The sequence below is a fragment of the Dermochelys coriacea genome, chromosome 4 (assembly GCF_009764565.3).
Source record: "Dermochelys coriacea isolate rDerCor1 chromosome 4, rDerCor1.pri.v4, whole genome shotgun sequence".
NCBI classification, from domain to species: Eukaryota; Metazoa; Chordata; order Testudines; family Dermochelyidae; genus Dermochelys; species Dermochelys coriacea.
In genome coordinates, this window is record NC_050071.1 from 29,754,272 (window position 1) to 29,780,719 (window position 26,448).

Sequence of the window (26,448 nt, forward strand, 5' to 3'; positions counted from 1 at the left end):
GAGCATGTTAACTTAAATAGATTAAAATATTGTCCAATAAAGTTCACAAAACAAAAATATTAAAGGTTAGTGCTAGGAAAAGCCATGTTTTATTCATCTTTGGTATAAGATACCTGAAAAAAAAAAAAACAACAAAAGAAAGATAAATCAAGATGATGATATATAGCAAAGACAGTTAAACTAGGATACCCAAAAATCTTTACAAAAAAACTTTAAAATCCACTGGGCAAATATATTTGTATTATATTTGTATTTGTATTAACATTAACATGTATTTAACAACAACTAAATATTACCTCCCTTTTGGAAAAATTACATGAAGCAAATTATGACCCTTTACTGAGAAGATTTTTAAAATATTTAATGACAGAAATGACCATTCTCCGTAATGTTTGGTTCTTCTTTCAAATCCTTCCACTAGAAATCCCTGTAAAGATATTAGAAGTATTGCAATTTTCTATTTTACAATATATTTAGTGTAATAAGATCATCAGGGTTAATTAAAGAAAATGATATAGTGCTGGCGGTATATGCAATAGGCCTTGATAATATTGTAAGATGGGGGCAGTCGTGAACACCTGGAAATGAAAGTTCCTTCACTGGGATAATTAAGAAAATAAAAGAATTAAAGTTAGTTTTTTTGGTTAAGAAAATAATATATTTGCTTTATTATTTGTCGCTAGTAAGGAAAAGGTCCCAATCAGTAAATAAAAGAAGGTTGTGAGAATAAGACATATAACCTGGCTATTGCTTGTCATGTGGGAAGGATGTATGGTTCAAAAAGTAACTAATAAAATAAACAGCTGCAGTAACAATACAAAGAAAGACTGTCTTAAAATAAACAAGCACAACCCTTCCCACTGTTCTGCTAGTAAGCAAGGAGGGGCGAGGAGATAAGAAAGGAAGGCCTTAGAGGAAGAAAACAGTTTTTGCTAAAGTCAGCAGATACAAAGAGCCATGAATCTGAAGGTTCTTTGTCAGATCCTACCTAATCATGCTTGAGTTCATAAAGGAATTCATGGTTAAGTTAGTCAGGTAGTCTCTAATATTAATATTAATAATAATAATTTCAAATATTCATTATACCAACACTTGCCATTGAAGACAAATGTAATTATATTAATAAGTGGGAAAAATTTTAGATAAGAAAATTCCCTGTGGTCTTGATTCGAAGCCCACTGATGCCAATGGTAATCTTTCCTTTATCTTTATTGGTCTTTGGATCTGGCTCCTAGAGCTGTGGTCTCTTATTTGCCATACAGCAGCTCCTCTTTCATATGTGTAACTATAAAAGAAAATAGTCATAAGTGCTATTAAAGTGGTACCTGACAACCACTCCTTTAACGGAAACCTACAGAGATGTGTCAGACAATTCATGCCTTAAGCTATATTTGGTAGAAAAATTCCTAAGCACAGGAATATTAGTCAATTATCTTAAACTTCATTGTGGACAGAACAAGAGAGAAATTACCAGCTATCTGTTAGTTTTATGATCTATTAGTAAAACTTTAGGGGCTTACAAATAAAAAGATCTATCCACTCAATAATAAAAAATTGCTCATACCTTTTGACAGCATCAGATCTGCATTTTGGCAGTGCTTTGGATGAGAAAGGAGCCCCCTGACAGTATACTGTGTCTTAGAAGAGTATGGGATAGTCTCATAATGGAAAAGCTTCTGGATGATATAAAACGGGAGGAGATTAGGTTCTTACAGGTCTGGCTATCAGTTTCTAGAATATGGAAATGATAAGATGAAATAAATAGAGGCCTTGGAAATACAGAAGTATATTGGCTTCATTAGGGGTACTCATGCTTAAAGATAAGCATGTGCTTAAAAGCTTTGCTGCATAAGAACTGATTCTGAAAAGGTGCTGAGTGCCCTCAATTCTAAGGCTACAGGCCCACAATTAAATGCATTATATATGCACTTAAATAGTCCCACTGAAGTCAATGCGTCTGTTCACAAGAGTAAAATTACATACACATTAAATGTTAGTAGGATGGGGACTCAGATGCTTTATCCTTAGAATTCTATGTGACTACACATTCTTTTTTATATAGTTGTATTACATATGTTATTAATTGGGCACTGTGTATTGTGCAGATATATGTAAACTGCAGCATTCATTTACTGCATCTTAATTTTGTTTCTGATTAAGAAACCAACTAAATTGTAATTGCTGGTAATTAGGAAAGGACAAACATTAGCAATTGCTATTAATTCGTGTTCATTTAGATTGCTTTCTTCTGTTTACTATTATGAATAATAATAGTACATAGCACTAACATAAATGTTGTCTATCTCCAAAATACTTTAAAAACATGGTTTAATCAATCATCTCAGTTCCCTATGTGAGGCAGCCAACAATTATGCCCTATTTTACACGTTGGAAAGCTAAGGCAGAAATGTTAAATGACCTGTCCAGTGCAATAAACAGAATGTGTGCCAGAGATGGAATTAAAATTCAGGAGTTCCTTGGGTTCAGACAAGTTTTAAATGTTGCATGACACCTTTCACTCTTGGGTCCAAATTTTGATCTCACAATGTGAACTCTATTGACTTCAGTGGAGTAATTCCATTCACATCAATGGAACTCAATATGTGCACCAGTTTAACTGAGCTCCAAAACAGACCCATGATGTTTAGCAATTATTTGTAAACATTGTAATACAAACTATATGTCATTAATGTGACAGTGTGTCTATTTATTATTATTATTTTGTAACATACCCTTCACATAATAATATGTGGGCACTCTGTGGCTGGTTAAAATAAATGTCTCTATGCAACAAAACAACTTTGCAAATTAGTGGTAAAATGACAACTGCAAAAAAGGGTTAAAAGAAAAATCAGATTAAAAAAGATTAAATAAATATAGACATGTACAAAGTTTTTCTTCTCCACAGAATTTCACAGGAAAGATCTGGGTATTTTTGTAGTCAGTAGCTGTGTTGTCGAGTGCAAGCTAAATCCAAACACACGCAGACGTACAGTTTTTAAAACTCTGTTATTAGGAGAGCTGCAGTACTAACAGCTTGTGCACTTTTAATAGTTCTTGTGGCAGATTAACTAGTAGTGGTGCTAAAGTTCTCAGATTGCAAAATTACAGCGGTCTTAAAGAGGACAAATGCTCAATGCTTTACAAAGGCTATCTTCCTTCCAGCAAAGGCTAACGAAGGAATCCATAGGTGGGGTTTTTTGTCATAACAAGCACAGTTACTACACACCTATGGACATTCTTCATTGGTCATCCTCTCCTTATTCTGGTCACAATTAAAAGATTCCTTGGCCATTTGTGTTCAGGGGGTCTGCTTTTCAAAAGCTTTTAACAGGCTGCTATGATCTGGAATCCTTTCATTATAAACAGGCTTCCTGTTCCTTCTGTGATTTTGTGCAACTTTTTCCACTATGAAGAACTAGCTTTTCTTTTCTGGTCTCTGAATTACTCTGAATGGAAGAAAGAATACATGCTTCTTCCTGGTACTGTCTTTTCTCTGTTACTGGCAAAGCACATCCAGACGTTCTCCAATAGAAGTTTGTTTTTTTTTCCCCCTGCGTGTTTTGCTCTTCACTTGCACTGAGTCGCTGCACATTTCACACCTTTTTAGTCTTCTCTTTGGTAAATATCTGGATTTGTTCCTGCACCTTCTTGTGCTTGCAAAAGAGTTCATTCTTTAAACTTCTACTACTTGAAGTTGATTCTGTTTTGTCATTGAGTCTTCCAACTACTCTGTATCACTTTGGCATCCAATTTCCTTTTCATGGCATCCTTTTTTGTGCATTCTTCTTTCACATAAGCAAATTCCAGAAATGCTGCTTTTATACATTGAGAGAGAATTTTTTTTCATAGATTCATAGATACTAAGGTCAGAAGGGACCATTCTGATCATCTTGTCCGACCTCCTGCACAGCGCAGGCCACAGAATCTCACCCACCCACTCCTATGAAAAACCTCACCCATGTCTGAGCTATTGAAGTCCTTAAATCATGGTTCAAAGACTTCAAGGAGCAGAGAAGCCTCCCTCAAGTCAACCATGCCCCATGCTACAGAGGAAGGCGAAAAACGTCCAGGGCCTCTCCAATCTGCCCTGGAGGAAAATTCCTTCCCGACCCCAAATATGGCAATCAGCTAAACCCTGAGCATATGGGCAAGATTCACCAGCCAGATACCCAGGAAAGAATTTTCTATAGTAACTCAGATCCCATCCATCTAATATCCCATCTCAGGGGATTTGGCCTATTTACCCTGAATATTTAAAGATCAATTACTTACCAAAATCCCATTATCCCATCATACCATCTCCTCCATAAACTTATCGAGTAGAATCTTAAAACCAGATAGATCTTTTGCCCCCACTGCTTCCCTTGGAAGGCTATTCCAAAACTTTATTTTCCTCTTCCAGCTTACTTTCAATGGTCCAAAATTACCTTGCAGGACACTGAAGTTCTGATAAGCATTGAGCTATTTCCTTATTGTGTAATTGTGACCAACTTCCTAACATTTTTTATTTTGTTGCAGTGTTTCAGCAAAAGACCACCAGAACTCAGAGTGATAACGAGAAGATGTACTATGGTTTCAGGAAGCAAGGTGTGGAACCTCATTTTTACTATTGTAACTGTCTTGATGATCCTTAATAGGACTATGAGAGTTTTGCTCTGGCTTGATTTTTTTCTTGAAGGATTTAATATCTTTTTTTCCTACCAAGATGATCTAAATCCCCAATAGTTCTTCAGCTTTTAAAAATCAATTCAAATAAATAAAAAATTATTATTTTAACAAAGCAAATCATCAAGGAGCTTTATAAAAGCTTTTTGGAAAGATATGAAAAAGCAAAAATGACTTTGCACTTTTCTATCAGCTTTTGCTATAATGATTAAAACTAAAAAAGGAGGAACTGGGTGGCTCATATGTATGCTGTGCACCAGTTCTAACCTGCCTGAGTCAACAGCAAGTGACCAAAGCTTATCTCATGGCTGCTTTGTGGCCCATGTAAAATGAGTTGCTGGTCCCCAGCCCAATTGCTGTTTGAGAAGAGTCCATATCACTAAATTACCACCACAATTGGCATTAATTGGTATCCTAGCATAACTAGCATTATTGTTAAATGAATGAACATGGAGTTGAGACTGAATTACCCTTCCAGGAAATAGCCCCTCTAGGTCAGGATTAGGGCGTATTAGTTGAAGCAGAGTAGGGAAGCTGCATTACAGTTGTCTGTTCAGTGAATAAACAGAGAACGCCACTTGCTAGTACTGTCGGTGTCACTTTTTGCAAGCACTAAATTCATTAAAAAAAATAAGTGTTGAAATATAGGAAGTTTCTGGGTAATGATTAAATAACTGCAACATTTAGTAATGGAGCATTGCTAGTGTATCCCTACAAAGGTTATTCCCCTAAAAAGTTTTAGGTTTGATTTTTTCCACTGCCCGGCATCCGGTATAGTCATTTGCACTCTCTTAGCACAAATGTAAATTATTATCAGAGATGCAAAGTGGTGGAGATTCATGGCCAATGTATGCTGGTACTTAATATTCTTGAAAAAGAGCAGAGTGGGGCTCAATGATGACTTTTTTTCCTCTTCATCAAGGTATATTTCCCTTTGCACAGCTGGTCATCCCTCATGTAGAATAAAGGGATGTCATGCAGGCACAGTAAGGAATCAGACATAATCAATTAAAAGCTTACATGTAGGTAAAGACAAATACTATGGCTTCCATTTGGAGATTCAGCCTAGCTGCATTCTGTGTAGGAACTGAGGAGAGGAGAGCAGAGCAGCAGTGGCATTATGCCACCTTTTTTAGTTCCCTGATTCTGGGGCTGACAGAGAGCTGTTTCAGTATTCCTCAAAAAATCAAAGCAGCCTCTGGGCTGCTTTAGCCTACTCCCAGCTGCCTTTGCCCCCAGGCAACCATTACAATAGCTGAGAATACTAAGAACATATGGGCTAAACTGTGAGGGTGGGAGCATAAAGCTCCATATTACTTCTCTTCAACTGCACACCTGCAAAGGGATTAGTTAGAACCTAGTCCGATGAGGCTACATAGAAATTAAAAGATTCCTTTTTGACCCTGCATATTTTCTGATCATTATAGTTGAGTGAATTATATGAAAATTCAAAACCGCTTCTAACCTACTCTGAGCACAAGCTATTGGGAAATATGATATGTGATTTTGGGAGGAGAGGAGAATGGATATTGATGGGAATTTGGGATTTTCCACTCCTATCTCCAAGTAATGTCATGGTTTATAAAGCAAATAACTTGGCACTGATATAATATGTCTACATATGATATAAATGGCTCTTGGCCACGATGGTCAGGGATGCAACCCCATGCTCAGGGCAACCCTAAACCTCTGACTGCCAGAAGCCAGGAATGGAATACAGGGGTGGATCACTCCATAATTGCCTTATTCTGTACACTCTCCCTGAAGCTCTTGTACAGGCTACAATTGGAGACAGGATACTGGGCAAAATGGACCATCGTCTGACCCAATATATGGCAGCTCTTTTATGTCAGGACTCCATTTTGAATTCTGTGGAATTTCATAATTAATGGTACGGCACTATCTCAAATGAGGAGTTTCTACATAAACTTAATTTAATGAAGAGTGAACCAATCAGGCAAATGGCGATGAGTTTGAAAGTTTTGTTCACCAGGACACACTACTTCACACTACTTCAAAAGAACACTAGCAAATAGTTCATTGCATTTTTCTCTATAGAGCTTGGCTGTAAATATGGTTAAGATGGTAAAGATTAATTGCCATCTCCTTACAGATTTGCTGCTCACATGCTCTTGCTCAAAATGAGCTTTCATTTTGAAAAATGAATTAACCGTCTGTTCTTTTTTTAAACTCTTTTACACTTGATAACTACAGACAGAGTTGTAACTGACACTTCCACTGATTCCACTTTGAGACACAGCATCCCTTCTGGACAGGAAAAACTGATCCTTTTGCAGGAACAGGTGAAGAAGGGAACAATTACTGTGGATGAAGCACTTGAGAAGTTTAAACAATGGAAGAATGAAAAAAGCCATTTAGAAGTCACACAGCAGGTATACTTCTGAAGGATTATGTTTGTTTGTAGAACATTTTGTCCAAGAGTTTCAAAAATAGGTACCTAAATTTGGAGTCCTAAAGCCATACTTAGGCATCCAAATAAGTGTACATCTATACTGCAGCTGTGATTCCCAGCACTGGCAGACAGACTTGCACGAGCTCTGCTCAAGCTAGTGCACTATCAGTGGCAGTGTGGATGTTGCAGTGCAGATGCAACTTGGGCTAGCCACACAAGTTAAGACCCAGGAGTTCAGCAGGCGTAGACTCAGGCAGCTAGCCTCAGGCCCCGCCTATGCTGCAACGTCCACACTGCTATTTTTAGCATACTAGCTCGAGCAGAGCTAGCACAAGTCTATCTGTCCACACTGGGAATCTGGCCACCCAGCTGTAGTATAGACATACCCAGGGACCTGATTTTCAAAAGTGTTGTGCACCCAGCAGCTGATTTCAGTGAGAACAAGTGGGTTCTCAGCATTTAATTTCAGTTGAGTATTTTGGTACCCAACTATGTATTTAGAACATAGTTTTTGCACCATTTTGTTCATGTTTTGTTTTGTCTTTTTAAATCTTGTTGTTTTGATCATCTATGAAAGCTGTGTAACATCTATGAAAAATGATTATCTTTGAATTCTTCATCATACGCCTTCTCTCACTGAATAAGCTGAACCTTTCTCAATTACACACAAAATGAATAGAGCCAGCTAATGGAAGTTCTACCATTTCAGATATATAGGACATTGTATATACATTGCATAGGTTTTACACGGGTTTCAAACCGCTTGCATGCAGAATTACATGCTACAGTCTGGTATATACATATAGGGATCATTGTATTCCCACCCACCACTAAAATGGAACCATTTTTATATTGCAACAAACAAATCATTACGCTGGCAGTAGCCCCACCAGCAATTATCAGAAGTACAAAAAAAAAAGTGAAGTGAAGAATAGGATATCTTCCAGATTCCTAGACCATGATTCTACTACTGTATCAGTATTCATGCTGAATAGTATTTTATTCTGTGAGAAGCTCCATTAAAATGCCTCTTTCAGTTTGCAGTTCACAAGCAATACATGGGCTGAAATTTGTTCAATCTAAACATCGGTTTTAAACAAAAAAAATAAATATTTAAGAATCAATATGTCTTTGCAGACAATCAGTGGGATTACTTGCGTAATAAGATGCTACTTATCATGAATAAGGGTGGTAGGATCAGGCCCTAAAGGTTCTTTCTACTAGCACCTTATTTCTCAATTGGCTAGAAAATGGCTACCTCTTATTATGGCTACAAAGACCGATGCAGACTGTTTAAATCTATGTGGATAGGAGTGTAACTATCATCTAGTCCTGGATATGCAGTAACTTGCTGATGGCTTGGGGATAAATGCTGAAACTAAAAGACTGCACCTATAGTGCAGCATAACATTCTTTCTAGCCTTTTTAAATGATTTTCCTGTGGTGAGAAGCTAAATGTTCAGAATACTAAAAAGCCAACTTTTCCAGCTATTTATTCATTCATTTTTTTACAATCAACCCTAGTTAATTGATTTTTATTGTTGTTTGTGTGTTTCTTTTTTAAGGAAAAAGTACGCCAGCTCAGAGATAGCATTATTGGGAAAAGACCAGAAGAAATTATGTATGGTAAGTAGCATTTCAATACAATGAAGACATGAACTGAGGGATAAATATGCCATATCTCTGCTAAAGTACCAATCCAAATCCCAGGTTGGCCTTTAGATCAGGACCCTAGTGAGCACTTTTGTGTATCTTGGTTTAACTCACAGGTATTATCTTAATACCACCTTTTAAGACTTGATCAACCTTTAGGGTAAAATCCTGACCCTTCTGAAGTCAGTGGGAGTTTTGCCATTGACTTCACTTGGGGCCAGGATTTCACCCTTGGTGTCTAGTGCTCAGCTTTCCTGTAATGCACTGTGTTGCTTAATAAAGTGTTGGGACTAGAAATGGGCAATCAATTTCCTAATAACAGTTTATGTGGTGAATTTTTAGTCTTTTTTTTTTCTTGTTTTTGACGCATCGATGAGCACACATTGGTTTTTACTAACTTGTTCACTCTTCAAAATTATACGTATTTAGTGCCTGTGAATTGCTCGGGAAGTGCTCACTGCAAGAGCTCTGTCACATAATTAGTATTCATTATGTGAGCTGTGGTTTTTTTCATTATTTAAAATTCTACCATATTGTTTTGTTCCTGATGGGATGGCCTGCAAACAAATTTCATCCTGTCTTGAAACTAAATATTTGTTTCATGGTTAGACAAAGCTTGAGTATGAACCTGAAATTTTCCGCAAATATTTATACAAACAAAACTCCATTCACAGAACATTTGTTAAAAATAGGATGTGAACACAGTCAATGCAAAATTCTATTTCTAAATCACAAAATGTTTGCAAATTTATTTTTCTCTCTGCTCCCCTAATCAGGAAATCACCCACACTACTGTTTTCATTGGAAAACAGTGCACTTACATAGACTTGATGGTTAATGTGTTGTAGTAATCTGATAAAACTCAGTATTCGTTGAGTACTCTTTGGAGTATCAAGGAGCATTTTTAAAGTAAATATAAAATAGGTACCTTTTAAACAGGTAGTCACTCGGGTAACTAAAAACTGTTCCTAAATATTAATACTAATTGCTTGTCAAGTGCAGTGTATGTGAAATCGCATTTAAAAAATAGTTCAACCTGTCCTGCTGTTTATTTTTGACAATTAGTACTGTCATGGTTCCCTCCCCACTCTGAACTCTAGGGTACAGATGTGGGGACCTGCATGAAAGACCCCCCTAAGCTTATTTCTACCAGTTTAGGTTAAAACTTGCCGAAGGCACAAATTCTTTGCCCTTGGAGGGTACGTGGCCACCACCAAGTGATTTAACAAAGAATCAGGGAAAGGACCACTTGGAGTTCCTCTTCCCCCAAAGCCCTTACATCCCCTTTCCTGGGGAGGCTTGAGAATAATATCCTAACCAATTGGTTACAAAGTGATCACAGAACCAAACCCCTGGGTCTTAGGACAATAGAGAAATCTGTCAGGTTCTTAAAAGAAGGATTTTATTTTAAAAAAAAGGTAAAAATCACCTTTGTAAAATCAGGATGGAAAATAACCTTACAGGGTAACAAAAGATTAAAAAACACAGCTGAACTTCCTCTAGGCTTAGTTTAAAAGTTACAAAAAACAGGAATAAAGCTCTCTCCAGCAAAGGAAAAGTTCACAAGCAGAACAAAAGATAATCTAACTCGCCTTGCTTGGCTTTTACTTACAATTTTTGTAATATGAGAGACTTTTAGGATGGTTTATAGGAGAAGGAGTTTTCTGACCTGATGCTTCTCTGTTTCCCAAGAGAACACACAAAACAAAATATCCCCCCCCCCAAAGATTTGAAAGTATCTTCTTTCCCCACTGGTCCTTTTGGTCAGGTGCCAACCCAGTTATTTGAGCTTCTTAACCCCTTTCAGGTAAGGAGGAATTCTAGGCTATCCTTAGCTGTATGGTTATGACAAATACAGAATAGTAAACTGCTAAAAAAAAAAAAAAAAATCTGCCCTTCATATATAGCTATACCTATAGGGAGTGGGTGTGGGTGTGTACAAGCGAAACTGTGTCTCTCTATTTACACACCTATATAGTTATCCAATCCAATCCAAAGAGGGAAAATACACACACTCACACACACACACACACACACACTTGCTCTAATGCCAGAAAGACAGTAAAACAAATAATGCATTCTAACGATCTTTTTTCTTCCTGACAGACAAAATCACCATTGAACATCATCCAAATAGTAAGTGATACTAGCTTAATCTTAAAAGTTCACCTTAGCATAGGTAGTTTTCAGAGTGCCCCTCTGGCAAAAACTACTGCACAGAAATTCCAAGTTATATAGCGGTTCCTTAGATTGAAATAATGCATTTTGGTTAGCTGAATGGTGTAGTAGTAACCTAGAGGATTTCAGTCTGAAAGTCCCCACACTGCCAGGAACTTGGAGCACTGCGCCTGTGAAATGGTTGAATCCCTATCAGCTTTCGCAACAGAGCACACAGACCCTGAGTTATTATTCAGAATCACTCCCTTCCTACGGTTTGGTTTTATTGGTAGTTCACAAACGGTTACTTGATATAAACCTCAAACTAAGCTTTCTCTCTGAGCTTGGTTGTCTCCTAGTGTTTCCCTCCAAGACCTCCTGTATCCTAGTTCTCTCTAGTTTCCTCTCTCCTGAGAGCCACTCTCTCTCTTAATGAACCACACCTGCCACCTGACCTTCAAGGTCAACAGGAGAGCCCTGCCATTCTAGGAGAAATTCTATTGTGTGCATTAGAAGGTTAGACTAGATAATCAGAATGTTCCCTTCAAGTCTTAACATCTGTCAATCCTGCTACAGTGTCTTACATCTCTCCAAAGTGTCTCTCTAGCTGGCATTCAAAATGGGCATAAGACAGAACTTCATCAACCCTTCTTGGGTGGGAATGACAAGGCAGAGACATAAAAGGAGAAACTGGGAAGAACGGAAGGGATCCCAGATCCTTTTGAAACAGATTTTAACTATTGAGGGCCTAATCCTTGAGTTCTTACACAATTCCCACTGACTTAATTGTCAAAATAATGAGTGTAAGGCTGGGACATTAAAAGGTTACATCTCTGTCCACCCAACAGATGTTAATTCATGACTTGAAACAAAAATTACAGTAACATATCTTCTCTTTCTTTAGTTTGTGGGGAAAGCCTTCATTTTAGAGACATGATGTACGCCACATCATTTAACAAACTGGTACGTATAGATATTTTCATAGCTCCCACATTTGTTTGAATTCATTTGCAAGTGAAATATGGAGATACCACTTTTCAAACATAGACTTCTTAACCATATTGGGGTAGCGGCAGCAGGGCTCTGGTGGTGATTTAAAGAGCCTGGAGCTCCGGCCACTGTGGGGAGACCCAGGCCCTTTAAATTGCTGCCTGAGCCCCACTGCCGGAGCCCTGGGGTAGTGGCAACAGGACTCTGGCAGTGATTTAAGAGGCCCGGGGCTCCCCACAGCGGCCAAAGCCCTGGGTCCTTTAAATCGCCACCCCAGCCCCGCTACCAGAGCCCCGGGGTAGCGGTGGCAGGGCTCTGGCAGTGATTTAAAGGGCCAGGGGCTCCCGGCCACTGCTGTGGCAGTGGCACCCCAGGCCCTGTAAATGTCCACCCGAGCCCTGGGGTAGAGGCAGCAGCCAGGAGCCCCTGGGGCTCCGTCGGTGATTTAAAGGGCCCAGAGCTCCACTATAGTAGCAGCGGCCGGAGCCCCGGGCCCTTTAAATCACCCTGACCCCTGGGGCTCTGCAGCTGATAGCTCCAGGGGTGATGTAAAGGGCCCAGCTGGAGCCCCTGGGCCTTTAAATCTTGATTTAAAGGGCCCAGGTCTTTAAAGGCCCCACCTCTTCTGGTTGAGGCCCTGTCAAGGTTCCTTCCCCACTCTGAACTCTAGGGTACAGATGTGGGGACCTGCATGAAAACCTCCTAAGCTTACTTTTACAAGCTTAGGTTAAAACTTCTCTAAGGTACAAACTATTTTCCTTTTTCCCTCGGACTTTATTGCTGCCACCACCAAGTGTCTAACAGATATATAACCGGGAAAGAGTTGTTTGGAAACGTCTTTTTCCCCAAAATCCTCACCAAAACCTTGCACCTCCCTGCCTGGGGAAGGCTTGATAAAAACCCTCACCAATTTGCATAGGTGAACACAGACCCAAACCCTTGGATCTTAAGAGCAATGAAAAAGCAATCAGGTTCTTAAAAGAAGAAAAAGTAAAAGAATCACCTCTGTAAAATCAAGATGGTAAATACCTTACAGGATAATTAGATTCAAAACATAGAGAATCCCTCTAGGCAAAACCTTAAGTTACAAAAAGACACACAAACAGGAATCTACATTCCATTCAGCACAGCTTATTTTCTCAGTCATTTAAAGAAAACAGAATCTAACGCATATCTAGCTAGATTACTTACTAAGTTCTAAGACTCCATTCCTGTTCTGTCCCCAGCAAAAGCATCACACAGACAGAGAGAGCCTTTGTTTCTCCCACCCTCCAGCTTTTGAAAGTCTCTTGTCTCCTCATTGGTCATTTTGGTCAGGTACCAGCGAGGTTATCCTAGCTTCTTAACCCTTTACAGGTGAAAGGGTTTTTCCTCTGGCCAGGAGGGATTTTAAAGGTATTTACCCTTCCCTTTATATTTATGACAGGCCCCACCCCCTGCTCAGGACTCCGGCATACCGGTAAATCCTTTAAGTTACTTTCACCCCTCCTTAAACTCCATGGAATGACCAAGAACCAAGATGTTAAAGACCATGGCTGGGATGTTCTCAGAGAGGCCCAGTGTCTTTACAATACTCCCCAACCTCTCAATCTCCCTCAGAAGCCACTCCATCCTTGCAGCTGCATGTACCCAAACAAACAGGAGGGGACTCTTGTATAGTCAGAGGCAAGGGTCAGACCCCTAGCCCATTCTCCAACAAAAATGACCTATTTTTATAGAAGTTTCACAGTTTTCCCCATAGCATTTTCCGTATTTAACACCTTGGAAGGAAAACATTACTTAAGTGGCTGCCAGAAATATAGAAGGGATATTGGAGAATTTAAAGGAGAATTTTAAAAATTAACATATCACTTTGTGTCAAAACAATAACTCACTCTAACTATAGACTTTGTGACCTCACTACATTTTTCAACATTCTATATTGTCCTAACTGCTCATGTAGCGTTCATGGCTGTTTATAAATTGTATGCATCTTTTTAGTCCCCAACTCGAAGCCCACCAGAAAAGGAACAGATGCCTAAAGATAATTAATGAAGGTAAGAGCATATATAAATTATTTATTTTTATATAAAACAATTCCTAATAAAGTGCTTCATATTGGTGATGCATGCTCTTAACCATGGAATAGAAGTGACATCTCAGCCATAATCCTGGTATCCCTACTGCAATAAACAGAAATGCACATAGTGCTATAGTATGTAGTGTTATGTATTATACGTTAGGGCCCTGATTTTTAGTCAGATTTAAGTGTGCCCTCAGTAGTACAGTGGCAGATTTGTACTGAGTCAGAAACATGTCTGGCTTGTGTATGCAATTAAAAAGTGGGTGCCAACTAATTACACGAGCAAAAATTAGAGGCTTTACGGAAATATGTAGTCTGATATACGGAACATATCTATACTATCATACTATACATATACTGCCCTAAAGGTATTGAATAAAACCTGTGCTGCATGTAACTAAAAAACATCATTATCTAAATATGAGGTCTATTTCTGATCTTGCTCACATCTGTGTAAATCAGTAGTGACTCCACTGACGTGAATGGAGAATGAAGGGATAAGAGAGGTGCGAGATCAGCATTAGGTGAACAGTATCCCCAAAAGAGGATTGTGTTTGGTTTTTGCAATGGCAAGTGTGAGCTACCTAGACTGAACGACTGATATATTTTTGTTCATTTCTAGAATCTTTGGAGATTTCTCTAGGTTGCCTGAAAGGGTTTACATTTTTGTAGTAGGCTTGCGAACTGTATGACCTGCAAAGCAATATCCAGAGGCCTTGAGACATGGGAAAGGGTATTCACCAGAAATTAGTGACAAACAGTGAAGGCTCTCTCACTGGGAAACCAGGGATACTGCTACCCTGAATAAATTAAGAAAATCAATGTACCTTTGCCCAATTCTGTGTATAATTCACAGCTGATAATTTATGTATGAGAGACAAGGGTGGTGAGGTAATATCTTTTATTGGACCAACTTCTGTTGGTGAAAGAGACAAGCTTAGCACTACAAGATGAGGGATTCTTATGCAGCAGAGGCTCTGGGTCCCCTTATTGCAAAGTGCACCTTTCAGTAAGGGGATTTCAAAGCAGCAGTAGTACTTCATTAACCAGCCTCTCAGCCACAATACAGCACTGAAGGGCACTTTCAAATGTGCCCTTTATTAGTGAACGTATGTAATGGAATGAAGGAAAGTTAGTATCCTAGTATGAACCTAAAATGCCTCACCAAGGACCACCACTGACATCAAAGCTAGCCACTTAGTTCATCCTGGCTCCCTATGTGCTAGGGACTAAATAATTTTACAGATATATCCTGTAGGACCACAGGTACCTTACTTCTATGGCAGAACTAAATCAATGCTGCAACTTATTTTCACGTAAGTGGGACAGCTTTAGAATCTATCTGGGACACCGTAAGAGATGAAAGCTGTCCAAGGAATGCACTCAATCAAGCATTTTCTAGGTGTTCTGGACTCGCCCCTTCTCTGGCTAGCATTGCACACTTATGGGTTACACCTGCACTTCCAGCCTCTTGGCAGAACAGGGCGGGTTCAGGTTGCTTGCACCTCTGTATCCTAATTTAGGTGCTCACAGCCTGTCTTGTCATCAGAAGTTGCCAGAACCCAAGGAGTGACCCAAGTGAAAGTCACTCACTAACAGCAAAATATACAAATGTGTAGTAGGAAGTGTGAAGAGATGAGAGATATCTGAAATGTTGTTGTTGATATGCTGTGTACCTCTTCTATTTGATTGTATCCATGTATTAGTATGATAGTAAAGAGTTAACTCAGTCTTGGGTGGTTTACACATCTGCACAAAGGCAGACAGTGGTTGTAAATCCTTGATACTTGACAAAAATATGGGTGTCAAAGGATGTTGCTCTTTTGGGAGCACAACCACCCTTAGTTTATGGCAGAACCATGGCCCTGCGGAGAGAAAATCTGAAGAAAGAATTTGGAAATTGTTAAAAGCACTGACTGTGAAACTGAAGGCAGAGGCAGGTCTGCAAAAAAGGTTGTAACCCAGTCTCAAGGAGAGTGGGCGTAAGGGCTAAATTGGACCTAACTAAGGCTTGAAGGAAATGCTATGCTTAGATAAGATGCCATGTGTGTAGATCTTCTGTTGTTCTAACCCTTGCCTCTCTGATTGCTTTAGTCCTATGCATGAATACATACTTCGTTTTGAAAAAACTTATCAGGGTCACTGCCTTTTCATCTAATCACAGGTTCCTGAATGGAAGCCTGTAGGAGGGGCTAAATATAGTTGGATCTGTTGGGGAAACATGGTTGCTAAACAGGGGTTTTGTAACCTAGAAACCCACTCTATAAGTGGGATGAATCACAGGATTCCACTCTGAGAAGTGTTGGCACTGGGTCTGGCACTTGGAAGGCTACCCTTGAAGAGACTGAGAGAGAGCTCAGAAGTAGAGCTTATCCTGGAACAGGGGTACAAGAGAATGGCCCCATTATTTTCAAAGGGATGTCCCTTCACCAGAGAATTTGGAGCTGTCACTGCAAAGTTAACCACTGAGGTTGTTTGCTGTTTCTTTTTACACTATATTCTGTTTGCATGCTGTTTATTTCCAACACCACAACTGGTTAATAAAGAAATCACTGAGGTAAAACTTACAAAGGTATTAATGTAAGGAGGCTGTTTTCAGAGAAGCACTAATTACCTATCAGCTATAGCCATTCAGTAATCTGTAATTTAAATGATGAGAGGATTATGTGTATTTACTACACCCATTTTCAATAGCAGCAGAGTTTGCTGATGGGCTTTGTTAATGAATGTGACCTTCCTACTTTGGGCATCTCATTATATCCTGTTGAAATATTAATTGCTCTCTCTAGCAGTTCATTGATACTCTATCCTATTGCATATTGTACCTCAAGGAGTCTGTTTTAATCACCAGTTGCTACCTGCATTTTTTTTTCTGTTCCCTATATTGCTTTTAAAACTATTTTAAACATTGTGAAATGATGAATCATTAGGATTGATTGCTTAGAAGACATAGAGATAAACAGAATATTACTGCATTCATAGTCTTCCTGTCAGTGCAGTCCTTAGCCTCTCTTCTGAGATTGCCAACAAGAGTGCCAGACGTGATCCACTGAGACCACCAATTAATTTCACAGAATTTATCCATTACTTTTCCTTCATTCTGGCCCTGAGGTGAATTTGAACCAATTACCTAGAAATGAAAGTTGCTACATCCTGTTGCCAGCCCACTAAAGAACCCAGTCCATCTGAACAAGTTACGCAGCCTTACACTGAGAAGAATGATTATATCATGAAAGCACAGAGCTGAGAGTCAGAAGATTTGCATGCTGTTCCTGAAACTGCCACAGTCCTCCTTCAACAAGTTACCTATGGCCTGATTTCATGCATGCTGAGCACCAGCAGCTCCTGTTGATGTCAGCGGGAGCTGAGTGTACTCAGAAGCTCTGAAAACTGGAGCTTCTTGTGCCTCAGTCTCCCATCTGCAAAATCAGCTAATAATACCTACCTGACAAGGACGGTCAGACTTCACTTTAAAATGTTTAAGTTATAGAAGTGAAAAGTTTTTACTATATTTACTGATATATAATATAATGATACATTAATTGCAGAATTGTGTTATAATGAGGAGGAGATAATATACCCCTTTAACTAAAACTAATATTGCATCTGACTTCCGAAATAGGCTATTGTAGTCACCATTATAAAGCTCAACTTTAGCCAACAATTACCTTGTCTTGGAAGGGAGAGGGATAGCTCCGTGGTTTGAGCATTGGCCTGCTAAACCCAGGGTTGTGAGTTCTGTGAGATCTGGTGCAAAAATAGGGGACAGTACTTGGTCCTGCTGTGAAGGCAGGGGACTGGACTCAATGACCTTTCAGGGTCCCTTCCAGTTCTATGAGATAGGTATATCTCCATATTAAATTAAATGCTGTGCTATGTGAGTTACTGCACTAAGCAAGGGGGAACACTGCACTATACTATATAAGTACCACTGTATGGTAATGGGTGGCATAACCTATTTTCAACACTTTAAAAGTAATCTTAATATGAAGCGCTCTGAAACTTGCTGTCCTTCGCTTAAATGAAGGAGGGTGGATTGAATGTCTTCCTGTTTTGTTTCCCGTTAGTGTCAGTGAACCTGATTGATTTCCTGCTCTCTGAAGTGCAATATTCAGGCTCTTCCAAGATTGGACTGTCAGTCAGTTTCACGGACACTCTGCCACTGCTGCTGCTACAGCACATATGGCAGGGAAGTAACATGGGAGGTGGGAGGGACACCACCATATGGATAAACAAACAATAGGGGAGACATTCAACATATGGAAGAGAGATGGAAAAGAGACATTACAAGAAAATAGATCTTCCTCATAAAACTAGGTTTCGATCACATTCTAATCTCTTCTCCTTCATGGTGGTGTCACTGCTCCCTCTTTCCTGATAATAAGGGGATGGTTAAAACATCAGTACTTTCTGGGGCAAGAAGATAGAGGTAATCGTTATTCTGTCACATTCTTTTCACTCATTTCCAGTGTGTACGTGGGGAGCGAGGTTGGAGAACTGGTTTGCCAGGAAGAATCTACATATCTTACAGGGCTAAGGTTGCTAACAGTTAATGTTGGTTGAAGCAATATTTACTTCTGCTCCTTGCTCTGTGAACCCGCTTAGAAAGATCACAGACTGTAGCCATGAAATGGCTAGACAATGTATTGTGCTGCCATTGCTGGTGTGCCGGGAGACCGATGATACAAGGATTTTTTTTTTTGTGCTAATGACTGAGATCCATAGGCTTGGACAATTATTGTTCTGTGGCCTCTTGCCCTCTGCTTATATTTGCAGCACTTCTGCCTTTGTACACCTGCCAGCGCCACACCTCAGAGGAAAGAAAGCACTTCCTCAATGAACACAGCAAAGCACCAAAGTTTTTATATTAGTTCGTTCCTTTCCATACCATTTTGCTCAGGAGGAGCATGTACAATATGAGCCAATGTCTATAACAGTGCCATTTATTCCCTTTGTTTAGGCTTTTTGAGCCCACATTTCTAAAACTTGGCTCTGTGCTTCATCAATAGTATAGTTTAAAATATGACCTTTTTTTGACTCACTGCAGCTATTGCTTTTAGCTGCACTTTATCCTGTTTTATTGTTGCTTCTATAATCAAACAGAGTGTTTGTGTGTCTTTTGGGATTAGATGAGCCCTCAGTATTGTCTGGCCACTTCAGTTTATTGTGCATTACTGAGCCTGTCTCCATCCAGCTGGCTTCATTTCAGTGTCAGTCTTTCTTACCCAGATCAGTGCCTTCACTTCCACGCACCATCATTGCACCAAGAGACTTCTGAAGACATTCATGCTCTTTCATGCAGTTCCCAGCCAGATGAGACTTTAAAGATGGGTGCTGAATATGCTACCTCCCTTTGTCCCCAGCTCTTGGGCAGGTCAATGGAATCCACAAGTGTTCGCTCTGAGTGCAGAGCTTGGCCTGCGGAATCAGTATTACATTCACTCAGACTTTATAGCTTTATAGCTAACTATATAACTTTATAGAGACCCAGACCAGTGCGGTACAGGAGTCTGGTCCTATTGGGATCTGGGAAGTGGGTGGACGAAGCCCCTACAGGAGTCTGGTTGTATTGGGATCCACTGCTAAAGGATCCCCCCAGCCTAAAAGGGGGGTCCACAGGACCTGGAAAGCCAAATAATTACGGGGGACAACTAATGAACAACAGGTTTCAGAGTAGCAGCCATGTTAGTCTGTATTCGCAAAAAGAAAAGGAGGACTTGTGGCACCTTAGAGACTAACAAATTTATTTGAGCATAAGCTTTCGTGAGCTACAGCTCACTTCATCGATGCATTTGGTGGAAAATACAGTGGGGAGATTTATATACACACACACAGAGAACATGAAACAATGGGTTTTATCATACACACTGTAAGGAGAGTGATCACTTAAGATGAGCTATTACCAGCAGGAGGGGGGGGGGGATAATCAAGGTGGGCCATTTCCAGCAGTTAACAAGAAAGTCTGCTTGTTAACTGCTGGAAATGGCCCACCTTGATTATCACCATAAAAGGTTTTCCTCCTTCCCGCCCCCCCGCCTGCTGGTAACAGCTCCCCCCAACTCCTGATCGGACACAGGAGGAGTTGACCTGGTCTGTGAGCAACACCAGAAGGGAAGGTCTAATTTGGAAAGGAATCTGGCCTGTCCCTGACCCACTAGGTGGGATTGTTCTCTATTTCCCCTATGCTGGCCAGTGATGAGGTTAGCTGAGTGAATGGCAGGTTTGAGCCTCTAGCAGAAGCGGCCAAACTGATGGCTCCTGTGAACCTCTGAGGTGAGCAAATCTGCCAAAAAGCGCAGGACCCAGCAAGGCAGAGGAGGAACTTTGTCACAAGCTGATAAAACATTGGCATTTAACAGGTTTGTGCAAAGTGAAAGGGCCAAGGTTAAACCATTCAGCTGTAAAAAGCAGTGACAGAAACAAATTTAAACACCGTCCCCTCCGTAGATATCACATTGTGGGGTGCAATCCAGACCAGTCAGGGTTATTTCACCACCTGGCCTGCAACTTGGGTGCCTCACAATGCCTTGTTGTTGTAACTCCCAACCTGGGCCTCTCACAAACAGCCTAACAGCATGCAGGTCACACCCTGAGTGTCTGTGTATAACTGCAGTCCTGGTCCAGCCACTCTGACCCCAGCAGCCTGTCAACAACACACCAACCACAGTCTGGTTTCCAGCAGTGGTTACTACTGCCTGGGTGGCCCCACCAAATTCTCAGTCCAGGATTTTCCATAAAAAGGTGTGTTCTCCACTGTCCAGTCCTCTCCTGGACAGTTCAGATATTAGAGGTCCATTGCCCCTATAAATGGGTCAGTGTATGACTGCTTGCTACTTTAATTTGCATTACCAAACGATTCAGTTTAAACACAACATTGGATTAGTTTTTATTAAAGAATAAAACAAGTTTATCAACAAAGAGAGATTTTAAGTGAATACAAGTATAAGGTATGAAAGTCAGAACTGGTTACAAGAGAAATAAAGATAGTAGCTAAGACTTAAGATACTAGACTTGGTTCAAGGTAAAAATCCTTACCACAGGCTCCCATCATCATTTCTGATCAAATTTACAAGTCAGTATCTCTCACAAAGTCCAAAGGCTGGTTTCTTTGTCTTCTTGGATGAAAGAGAGGAGTTTTGCCCTTGACTTTTATAGTCCAGTCAACCTTTGAAATGCATTTTCCTGAGAGTTACCCACAGATAAAGTACCTTCCAACATGCCTTCAAGGATGGAGGCATGAAGTCTCGCAGTGAAAGAGGTTCCATGTTGTTGTTTCTTGCAATGCAAATCGATCTGTTCCTGCCCCCCCCCTTCGCTGACAAAGAATGGCCACTTGAGCGGTGATTGCCCATCAACTTTGACACCTGACTAGAGGTATCAGCTTATCTTCTGTCTTCGAGGAACAGGTTGACCCCCTTCCATGGCTTGTCTGGTAAACACATTTCAGTGATAATTTCAGCTTCTGTTAAAAAATGTACATATAATTAGGCCCTACCAAATTAACAGCCATGAAAAACGCATCATGGACCATGAAATCTAGTCTCCCCCTGTGAAATCTTGTGTGCTTTTACCCTACACTATACAGATTTCACACGGGAGACCAGCCTTTCTCAAATTGGGGGTCCTGACCCAAAAGGGAGTTGCAGGGGGGTCACAAGGTTATTTTAAGGGTGTCGTGGTATTGCTACCCTTGTTTCTGCACTGCTTTCAGAGCTGGCTGGCCAGAGAGCAGTGGCTGTTGGCTGGGTGCCCAGCTCTGAAGGCATCGCCCTGCCAGCAGCAACGCAGAAGTAAGGGTGGCAATACCATACCATGCCATGCTTGCTTCTGCATTGCTACCTTCCCAGCTGGGTGGCTGAAGAGCAACAGCTGCTGATGGAGGGCACAGCTCTGCAGGCAGCTGCACAGAAGTAAGGGTGGCAATACCATACAATGCCATCCTTCCTTCTGCGCTGCTGCTGGCAATGGCTCTGCCTTCAGAGCTGGGCTCCCAGCCAGCAGCCGCCGCTCTCCAGCTGCCCAGCTCTGAAGGCAGTGCCGTCGCCAGCAGCAGCACAGAAGAAAGGATAGCAGTACTGCAACCACCCCTAGAAAAACCTTGAGACACTCCCGCACACACACAACTCCTTTTAGGGTCAGGACCCCTACAATTACAACACCGTGAAATTTCAGATTTACATATCTGAAATCATGAAATTTATGACATTTAAAATCCTATGACCGTGAAATTGACCAAAATGGTGAATTTGGTAGGGCCCTACATATAACGTTGCTACCCACATTTTATCATGATACTATTGACCAGCAAGTTTAGTTTTCAAATGATACCTTACAAGGCATATTTTGTACAAGTATTATTACAATGGTATAAAGGGTGCATTTGGTCACAGTACGTCCATTTCTAGCCTAAATCTGTGACGTTAAAACAAATTACAGAAAAATCCTGAGCAAAAAGTTCTCTCCTAGAATAGATACTATTGGCCTCATTCTCTTGGGACTCCTTCTCCTCTCACTTATATCAGTTCTAAACCACTGATTCCAGTCCTGATTTATGCTGATATGAAAGGAAAATAAGGCTTCAGGATTTATTGTTCCTTACAGCATCTCTGGACAGTAGTCCGCTTTTAGGTTAGTTAAAGATTCCCTCCCCATCCTCCAACACACTTATTAAGCTCCTTCGCCAGACTCCCTAATACAGACAGTTATAGCCCCATCCTTGACGTGTGGCTTAAGACTCCTCTCTTTTCTCTCTGTGGTGCTTGCGATCACCAGTGTTGGAGCATTTTCTGCCCTGTCCTCATGTGGTTTGGGATCTGAGTTCTTTTCTGGCATCTGGTGCCTCCACTCGAAGTGACACTTCACTTTGCCATAGACCCAGGCCTGCTGACCCCTTGCGAAAATCAGTTAAAATACTGATAGCTTGCAAGGTGTGTAAAGCCCATTAAGCAAGGAACAATAAGGTAAATAAAAAAAATCTCTGCAAAGGAATGACACACCGGAAATAACAGCATAACAAAGGGGGACTGTACTGGCAATGGGAAAATAGGATCTGGAGAATGGAAGGGTTAAGGTTCATTAATTATTAATGAATATTAAAAATAAAGGAATTCCCTTCCTCCCAACACTTGCAAACCCCAGTTCCTCCCTGGCACCTCTCTGAGGCAGATGGTACAGCTGAGGTTCAATGTCCTGAGATGGAGTGTCGCAGCACTGTGGCATTGGCTGGCTTAAATAAAAGTCACCTTGCTTTTTCTTCACCCCTGGGTAGGGCAGGGTCCTCTCCAGACTCCAGCTGGGATCACTGGTTCCTGGGTCTGGAAGCCTCCTAGGGTTTCACCTGGCTCTCAGTAGCCAGTGCTGGATCAGATCTCTCCCTCTGGATGTGGACTGCTGCAGTGTCGAAACTGCCTGGTTTATGCAGCTAGAGTCTCAGAGCAGCGTGAAACTCACTTCAAGGGAAGTAGGAGTTTAGCAGGGACTCCATGAGCTGCACTGTCTCTCCTCCAGTTTCCAAACTCAAAACTGAAACGACATGCTCTCCCTGTGTCTATCAGGCTGTTCCCTTATTGGGAGCTGTTAAGCTGCTTGTCTTTAATCCCTTGGACTGCTTGTACAGATTGCCCCAGGCAGACGCCTCCCTATCAGCCTCAGCAGGAGTTTCTAGAACCATCTGTCCCTACCCCTGACTCCAAGCATGCCGGCAATGAGGTCAGAGGACTGGGGCAGCTATTTTACTTGTAGTCCCTTTTGGAAGGGCCCCCTAAAGGCTCAGACTGGAGCTCCAGAAGCTGGTAAACTCAAAGTGGCTGTTACATAGGGCTCAGCATGACCTGAAAGTTTACAAATTCAAATACAGAGTAGCAGCCATGTTAGTCTGCATCCGCAAAAAGAGGAGTACTTGTGGCACCTTAGAGGCTAACAAATTTATTTGAGCATAAGCTTTCGTAGCTCATGAAAGCTTATGCTCAAATAAATTCGTTAGTCTCTAGGGTGTCACAAGTACTCCTTTTCTTTTTGCAAATACAGACTAACACGGCTGCTACTCTGAAACCTATAATTTTACGCTGACATTCTGCTATTGCATTTTTGCCAGGGCATGGAAAGGAAGACATATTTGAGTGTAAATCATAAAATACATGCATTAATGAAATGCAAATTAGCAAGGCTCCTCACACAAATAAACATTCAAAAGTAAGCTTCTCTGGCCAAATTCTCTTCTGTCTTCAGCACTGCAGCTTTCATGTGGTGTTCACTCCTTTATCAAATTGAGTTCTAAGCATGTAGAAAGACCAGACTTGAAATCCTGGGTGTGGATCTGAGAGCAGAATTAATGCTCTTGATGCTTTATCTAAACCTTCAAGAAATGTTGCATTTGATCATGTACCCACCCATTGCTAAAAGTTTATTCAATAATATGCATTTTTTTATTATTCCCTGCAGTGCACTTCTTCATTCTGTCTTGCATCAGCTGCCTCTGTTCAGCATCCCACACGTGTATCCAATCTACATCTTGACTTACGCTCAATCTACTGCACATATTGCTAAGAAAATGACCATGCTCTCATCACTGCAGTTTCTGCACCTTGGAATCATATGGTTCTGGCGATCCTGGCAAAAGTCCAGCATTGCTGAAGAAAGCAGTAATAAAAATTTCTTGTCAAGTCAGCGCTAAATTTTACTCTTTCCTTGCAGTTTATTTCAGTTGATTCTCTAAATGTGAGGTTAAGAAAAAAACTGTGCCTTGTTTTGTGTACCACATTTTATACTCATTTCAATTTTGCTACAAAACTGTTAGAGAAGTGCAACTAAAAAGTGCCACTAAAAAGTTAAATAAGATGCTTGATATAAATGGACTCACATGCACACAACTGGTGAAGTTATAAATACAGAGAAGTTGTATGTTTTCCTTTTTGTTGTTTAAAACATTTTTATACAAATTTGTAATGTCTGTTTATACGGGAAACTTGCCTCTTTTGCCCGGAGGAATGTGTATTCTAATTAGAGCTACTTTCTAATGGCCATTAAACTGTATCTTTGTAAATTAAGTTTGGATGTAAATCAGCACGAGTTAGCTGCAGCTATAAGCATGATTACAAAAAATAATGTTTACAAGGCAGGTTTGTGTTTGTTTGTGTGTGTATGTATATTTAATAGCATGGCTAGGTAAACTATAAACACAGAGCCAGGCTCTAACCTCCGTTAAACCCATGCAACCCCAATAAGACATATGCAGTGATAGGCATAACCAAGCAGAATTTGACTCAAATTGTGGTCTACATTCACATAGCAACTCTGAGATTTAAGTGAGCACCCTCAATTGTGCAGGAAAACTTACAAGATTTGAAGAAATGACCCTTCTTATCCACGCAAGGGAAATGTACAAGTATGTATATGCAGTTTACAGTCTAGCCAGTACTGTATCCTGTAGGTAGCACTCACACAATGCTAGAACTGATTGAAATGTTTGTGCCAGCAATTTAGTTATTGGATTTTCTATTTGAGAACAAGTTTTTAGATCATGAATTTTACCAATATTTTGGTAATTCATTATTGATTGGCAAATAATTTTCCTCAACACATTTAGGCCTGTGCATTGTTCATGCACTGTTCATAGTGGGCCATATCAAACATTCAGAATTCTCCATCTGCCCTTTCAGCTATGTAATTAGGCAACTTAGTCACCTGATATGGTTTGTGTTCCCTGACTGGATGATCTAATGTAAGCATTTCCAGTGTGAATATTCTTGTTAATGCACAAGCACCTGAATATGTTTGAATAAAAGTTCCTCCCTGAACAAAATACCAATGTCTATGGAAAAGAAAAAAGAAAAGGCTCTGACCATGGTCAGATTGAGGCACAATTCAGGTGAGTGAACATGGTCACTAGGACTTTTTCTTGCTATTTGCCCTGATTTATGAGAGTTATTTGTGACAAGAAAGCGAACTGTTACAAACAAAAATGATCTGAGGAGCCAGTGTTTGGATATGGCTTAGATTTAAAGTAGAGTTCAGGTCTGGATTTGACACCAACAAAGTCTTACGCGGTATTCTCATGAAGTTGTCTCCCACACCTGTGTATAATTTTAAGGTGATTAGGCTGGTTGAAAATTTTCTGTTGAAACCATTTCACCATAGAAAATAGGGTTTTTGACTAAATGTAATTTTTTGTGAAAAGTGTCTGCTTTCTGTAGCAAATTTCTCATTTTCATTAAAATCCAAAACCTGAAAACTATTGGTTTGGGCTGGAAATGTTTAGTTTTACTAGGAAAAATAAATATTTTTCCACCAACTCTAGTTTGGACTGAAAGTTTTGATTCCGGCCTGTTTCTAGTTCTGCTCTTATTCCTAATCTCTTACTCCTAATCTCTGCTACCCCTCTTAATACACACACACACACACACACACACACACACTGGTTACCTCATGACATTTGCTTGCCTGGTGACATTAAGACAGACTGTGTTGATTGCCAGGGTCACCCTGAAGGAAGAGAGGCCTGTGGCAT

At 40.3% G+C, this 26,448-nt stretch overlaps 1 protein-coding gene across 2 annotated transcripts in view; it reads left to right on the forward strand.

Annotated features, from left to right (window-relative positions):
• BANK1 (B cell scaffold protein with ankyrin repeats 1) overlaps window positions 1-26,172 on the forward strand; it is a 284,727-nt gene extending 258,555 nt beyond the window's left edge. The window contains exons 12-18 of one of the 2 annotated variants that reach the window (XM_038401089.2): window positions 4,522-4,590; window positions 6,883-7,061; window positions 8,647-8,707; window positions 10,841-10,870; window positions 11,796-11,854; window positions 13,862-13,917; window positions 24,384-26,172. In XM_038401089.2, coding sequence (XP_038257017.1) covers window positions 4,522-4,590; window positions 6,883-7,061; window positions 8,647-8,707; window positions 10,841-10,870; window positions 11,796-11,854; window positions 13,862-13,912 — 449 coding nt within the window. In that variant the 3' untranslated portion in view covers window positions 13,913-13,917; window positions 24,384-26,172. The remainder of the gene's footprint in view (window positions 1-4,521; window positions 4,591-6,882; window positions 7,062-8,646; window positions 8,708-10,840; window positions 10,871-11,795; window positions 11,855-13,861; window positions 13,918-24,383) is intronic. The other variant, XM_043513193.1, reaches the window with a different exon arrangement.
• Window positions 26,173-26,448: the final 276 nt, after the last annotated feature.